We start from the raw sequence: 6,335 nt of genomic DNA, 5'->3' as shown, positions 1-6,335 counted from the left end.
GAACAGAGGACCCTGCTCACGAGCCTGGTGCCTTTCCAGACTGATCCCATTTGATCGCCACAGTCTTGTTAGGTGAGTATTACCGCCATTTTACAGAGGAGGGAACTGTCTCTAAAAGGTGGAGTGACTTGCCTGAGGCACACGATTGGTAAATAAATGGAGATCACCTGGGCGTGGCTTCCCTTTAAATTACAAGGGTTTATGTAATTATTCTCTGAAAATTTTAAAACTCAAAATCGACATCAAAGTACTTTCGTATCGTTTTTTCACTGAATATTCTACATCCCTAAATGCTTATATATCACTTTTTTTTTCAGTAATTCATGGTTGTGTAATGTCCTGGCTTGTAGATATCTCATAATTCAACTATTTTGGTATTGATAGATATATAGCTTATAATTTTTACAAATAAATGTTTTCATACATAAATCTTTGTATCTTGCATTGTCTTCTTAGGGTTGATTCCTAGAAGTGCACTTGCTGAACGCTCCTTTCCCAGGGGGGCTGTATTTATTAATTTGCCCTCCCACCAAGGAAGCCTCACTGAAGAGTACCCTCCTCTTACCCTCAACAGGCAGAGTACTACTGTCCTTTTAAACTTCTGCTAGTTTCATAGGCAAAAAGTGGCATTTCCTTGTTTGATTTGCACTTGCTTGATTACTACTGAAATTGTACATTTTCCCCGTGTGTACTGGCCAACTGTAACTTATGTGAATTCTCTTCATTTGCCATTTCCATGAAGGAAAAGTAAAGGATGCTTGTTTGCTTCACCTTCGGGACCAAGTTTTTTTCATTTTCAGAAGAACTTCATTGGTGCTTTCAACATCCTTTAGCTTGTCAGCAGGGTGCCAAACATCTGCACCACTAATACAGTGGACCACAGGCACCACTTTTTAAATGTACTTGCATTCTTTGTTAACGTGAGAGGTTTTCAGAAAGCTTCAAACATTTGTGATCTTCAGACATGTTCCCAGAGCCAGCATTGTAAGTATCCAGAGATGACACAATTTTGCTATCATGCCCTTTACACTGTAGTTCTGAAGCTAACAAAGTCATAGAATCTTTCGAAGATAACCATTCAGAGCATATACTCATCACGTAAAACACTGTGTAATGTGTGTATAAGTATATGACCCTTTTACAGGGTCATATTATATTTCCATTGGACAGCGTTCTAGAATGTAAGTGCAATGCACTGCCTGTTTATTCACTTGGCCATAGAATCTTTTTCTGACTGCCACATATTCTTTATACAAACTAAGAGCCCTATCAGCACCGTCTTTGATCTTGCACACTAGCTTGACATAGCACTGTGAAAATTCTAGCTAGATACTTAAGGTATGCATTTTTTTTGGAATAAGCACTGATACAGCATTACCATTCATCTTTGGAAAGAATACTTTTGATGATCCAACAACACAGGTTTGGGTCTGTCTTTTGACAAGTTGCAGCACTGTGGATTGGGAAATAGATAGGCAGAGCAACAGGGAGGGACAATATTGCAAAAACCCAGGCAAAAACCAGTAAGTACCTCTGCCATTGGGAGGGTGAGGAGAGGATGAACCAGAAGCATTTAGAAATAATGGATAGGGAGGGCCGGCCCCGTGGCTTAGCGGTTAAGTGCGCGCACTCTGCTGCTGGCGGCCCGGGTTCGGATCCTGGGCGCGCACCGACGCACCGCTTCTCCAGCCATGCTGAGGCCGCGTCCCACATACAGCAACTAGAAGGATGTGCAACTATGACATACAACTATCTACTGGGGCTTTGGGGGAAAAAAATTAAAAAATAAATAAAAATAGAAATAATGGGTAGGGGGACCAGCTGAACGTAGGGGATAAAGAGAAAAAAATCTGAGATCAAGGATATAATTTCTTGCACAAACAAAACTTGGGTAGATGATGAGAATGTCAAGTAAGGAAATACAGGAAGAGGAGCAGGCTTAGGGATTCAAACTGGGAACAGGAGGTTCGGGTTGAGAGTTTATTTAGACATGTTGAGTTTGAAGTGCCTGTGGGACAAACAGGTTGGAAATGCTAGTGTAAAGCTAAGCAGTGAGACAAAAGCCTGGGATCTGAAAGTGGATGACAAGGACAGAGAGAGGGGAGATGTCAACAAATGTGGATAGGCAGAGAGGAGTAATCAAAAGAGATAGAAGTACAACCTAGGAGACTGCAGGAGGACAAAAAAAGAGTGTCCTGGAAGCTGAATACGAGAATTTCAAGGAAAAGGGTGGTTATCAGTGAGATCAAGTTAGAAGAGGTCTAAAATGAGACCACTAATAGATGTGGTTATAGTTCACAATTTTTAAAAGGTAAAGGGGGAGAGAAAGGCCACTAGAATCAGCAGTTAGGAGGGCACTGGTGACCTTTATAGGAGCACCGTTTGCTGATGCCTGAAATTGCTCTAACGGGACACAGTCTTTCATTCTCCAATAAGAAACAAACACTTAAAATTGAAGTGCCTCCTTAAGTTAAAACAATAATAAACTCATTTTTTCTAAAGTGTAATGAATCACAGAATTTTATAATTGGGAGGGTGCTTGCTGATCATCTGTCTAATCCATCCCCCTCATTTTATGGTTGAGGAAACTCTGGTACAGGGCAACCTTCAAGGAAGAACCAGACCAGGCCCAGAGCTAAGACAGAGTCCAGGCCACGGAGCACAGGAAAGCCCCTGTGCTTCACTCATCAAGGTGGAAGTGCATGTCCAGAACTAAACATATTACATTTGAGAGGAGAGGCTTTATTTACAATGATACTCAAACAGGATTTAGCAAAAGATACCTCTTCCTGCTCATATCTTATCAGCATGGGCTGTACTTCATAAACAAGAGAAATACCTGGGGGCAGGAAGTGAAATCTCTCCTCAGACATGTTCTCTAAATCCCAAATAATTTCCATGCTCCCCAGCTCTTAGTTGGGTAGTTGGTGGACATGTTGTTAGCAGCTGGGAGCCAAACTCCTGCATCCCACTGGGGAACGTGTCCAGGGAAGATTCAGGCTTTCACCTCACTCATGGCCTCCATAAGGCGAGCACTGTTGGTGACTGCTGTCGTCAGAAAAATGAACCTGTACCCTAAGGAATCAAAAGCACTAGCATACGTGACAGAGTGGATCACAGGCTCCCAACACTAGCATGTAAAGCCCCTCCAGTTCCATAGCCCTGGCTGGATCAGAGCACCAGTTTATAGACATAGATGCATTCATGCCATGCTCTTGGGCACAGTGAGTTGCCACGCCTGGTAGAACTGGGCTCCCTGCTATTCAGCCCACAGCAAGACTACGGCAAGTGGTACCCAGAAGCCAGTAGAGAAGCCTTCCTGAGTGCTGCCCTTTGTCCCCCAAATCCCACGGAGGCCTGTTCTCACCTTTCTGTTCTCTCTTACCTTTCTCTCTACCCAGGAACCGGAGGGCTGAGATCTCAGAGAATGTGCAACCACCCAAGAACACCACCAAGATGAGGCGCAGGGACTCGCTGGAAGCCTTGTCTTCCTTGGTCATGTCTGCGAAGATCAGACCAGACTCAGCTCTTCACTGACACACGAGTACTGGATGATTCATCAAGCCCTCCTCTCCTTCCACCCTGCCCCTACTTGTCAATGCCACACACCTGTGAATGCCAGCTCACTGCAGTTGAGCAGCCGCACCACTTCGTCCAGACCCTGCCAGCTTCGGCGCTCCAGCACCTGGGAAGGCGCAAGCTCTAGTTTCAAGTCTAAGACTGTATCAGGCTTAGGAAAGGAAGGTCACAGCAGCCAGACTGTCACCTTTCTTGCTAGTTACTAGGGTAGTTAAAAATTGGGATAGGCCAGGGACCAAGAGAGAGTGAAATATGAATGGGAGTGACGAGAGTCACTTGTTCTCACCTGCTCAATGATTCGGCAGCTAAGGGGCACATAAGCACCGCTGAAGACATACGCCATGTCCCGTGGCACTTTCAGATCATACTCGCCATCCACACGTGGGATCTAGAGGGCAAAGAGAATACATGAGGCAAGTGACAACTCATCTCTCCAGTCCTTTACTCCGTATCCCAGAGAACAGTTCTTATTTCAACTAAAGAGAGAACGAGCAATAGCCCTGGAAAAACAAAACGACTCTGTAACCAAAGAGGAAAGCTTCTGTTCAGTACCTGCCGATTCTCTTGAATGAGTTCCCCATGCTCCCTACTGAAGGGCTGGAGGGAAGGGTGCCCATTTGTCCCCTCAGTGACAGGGGACATGTCTGTCACTGAAGCAGCACTGAGCCTATTCCCTGGCATTGGTAAGTGCTTGCTCCATGTTTATTAAATGAATGAATCTTTGTGTCTTGTCTCATTATTAAATTAAGCTTATGCTATAATGCTACCAAGTGAAAGGATTTTTATAAAAACAAAACGATAAAAAGGTTTTTGTGGATTCAGTGTCCTCCACAAAGGACTGAACCCGCTGCTTCCCTTATCCATCCCTGTTCTACATACCAAATTCAGCTTCTTGCTGATGGCACGAAAATTGCTCCTCTTGGCCAGAGAACTGAAGGCATCGGTAATCTTTCCTGGGGAAGAAATCTGTGCTAGGTTTCATCTAAGGTCTAGGGATTCAGGACACTGCCACAGGCGATACCATTCATGAAGTGACAGGACCGCCTCTTCTCAAATAGCAGGACCTATCACATCTGAAGACCCTCCACAGAGCTGTTCACCTACAATTCCCTGGAACTGATCAAGACATTCACCATCCTTCTCCCCACCCACAGGAGATAGCTTCTTCCCCTCCTTCAGGGTACCAGCTATCTACAAAATGCAATCTACAGGGTGACCCTAGTTTACTGGTTAAGTGTATAGGCTTTGGAGTCAAAATGACCTGGGTTCAAATCTGACTTACTAACTGAGGGACCTTGAACAAGTCATTTAACCTCTCTAAGCCTCAGTTTCCTCATCTGTAAAGTGGAGATAATAAAACTTACCTTTGTGAGGATCAAATGAGAAACTATATCTAAAGGGCTAGCACATGGTAAGTGTTCAATAAAGGGAAACTAGCAGCAGTAGTAGTAATGACAGTAGTAGTAGGGAATCACATTCTCCTCCCCCAGCTCATTCTCTCTCTCTCCCAGGTGCTCTGCCTGTTGAGAGAAGAGGGAACAATAGCCAGGGAGGGAGAAGGGTTACCTGTGCTCCCTGCTCACCTGCAGCCTTGTCTGTCACCAGCTTGCTCACTTTGCTCTCTACAGCTGTGAGGGTGTCCCCCGGGGCTTGCTCCGTTAGGAGCCCAGCTCGCCGCAGATTGGAGAAGGTCAGCAGGTGCTCAGGGCCATAGCTCTGAAGAAAATGCAATTCGGCTATTTACTGAGTGTCCACCAAGGGTCTGGCACTGTTAAGTAATACGGAGGTGAGGGAGAGGAGGATTATGCAGTCTTGCTCTGAAGAGCTCACACTGTATGTGTGAAAGATTTTCATCAGAAATAACCAAACACCAAAGAGAAGAATAAAAGCAGTACGAAACTATTAGAGAACAGAGCAAGCTACTGATGTAAGGATGGTGGGGAAGGCTTCACAGATGAGGAAAGACTTGAGAAAGACCTGAAGGAAAGCCGTATCAATGCCTCACAAGGTGCTCAAGTGAGGGCGAATCCCAGGGGTAAGAACTCATGAACTGGTCCAACATCTAAATTGTTCAAACTCTCTCAGCACTGGCCACCCACGTGAGGGGAGCAGAGTGAACAGGGCAGTGGGAAGGGCCTCTGCGTGCTGAAAGGTAACTATCCCTAGAACCTCTAGGAGGGAGGCCAGATGGGAACAGGACAGTGACAGGGACAGGAAAGGGGCCATTTCTTCTTTTGCCTCTTTCAAAAATGCCCAACGACTTCCCTCCACCAAGTTCCTTCAAGAATACATTCTCCTGCCCTTACCTGCAGATACTGTGTTTTCAGGGATCGGTAATCCTTGGGGATCAATCCTGAGGGTAAGGAAGATACAGGTTCATGAGAACAGGTTCATGAGCGAGTTGTGGTGCCCTGAAATGTAGAGACAAACCAACCAACCAAGCAACCAACCCTCTTATCCCCACAGAAAAACCTTAATGAGAAGGATTCAGTAAATGATGTTAACCTTGCATCCTATACAGTGGATTCTAAACTGACTCCTAAATTCAAGCTTGCTTATTGAAAGATAAAGCCTGGTTCTGAGAGTTCCAAGGAAGAGCCCTGAACCATAAGGGTGCTGAGGAAAGGACACTGAAACAACTACTAACTGTAGTAGGGGCTGGGGTGGAATGCAGCAGGAGAAGGGACTTCCTGTGCACTTCTTCCTGGCTATGTGCCAATTCTACTGGGAACTGCTTTACAGCTACTGAGGAACAG

General features: G+C 45.2%; 1 protein-coding gene across 1 annotated transcript in view; it reads right to left on the bottom strand.

The window, feature by feature from the left end:
- Positions 1 to 1,803: 1,803 nt before the first annotated feature.
- The window catches only part of VPS33B (VPS33B late endosome and lysosome associated), a 28,943-nt gene continuing 24,411 nt past the window's right edge, over positions 1,804 to 6,335 (bottom strand). The window contains exons 18-24 of the mRNA XM_058542478.1: positions 5,886 to 5,932; positions 5,163 to 5,295; positions 4,459 to 4,532; positions 3,866 to 3,967; positions 3,610 to 3,685; positions 3,386 to 3,502; positions 1,804 to 3,075 (exon numbers count right to left, since the gene is read on the bottom strand). Of these exons, the coding sequence (XP_058398461.1) occupies positions 2,996 to 3,075; positions 3,386 to 3,502; positions 3,610 to 3,685; positions 3,866 to 3,967; positions 4,459 to 4,532; positions 5,163 to 5,295; positions 5,886 to 5,932 (629 nt within the window). The 3' untranslated portion in view covers positions 1,804 to 2,995. The remainder of the gene's footprint in view (positions 3,076 to 3,385; positions 3,503 to 3,609; positions 3,686 to 3,865; positions 3,968 to 4,458; positions 4,533 to 5,162; positions 5,296 to 5,885; positions 5,933 to 6,335) is intronic.

Source organism: Diceros bicornis, chromosome 5 (genome assembly GCF_020826845.1).
Source record: "Diceros bicornis minor isolate mBicDic1 chromosome 5, mDicBic1.mat.cur, whole genome shotgun sequence".
NCBI classification, from domain to species: Eukaryota; Metazoa; Chordata; class Mammalia; order Perissodactyla; family Rhinocerotidae; genus Diceros; species Diceros bicornis.
This window is presented reverse-complemented; position numbering and strand designations above follow the sequence as displayed.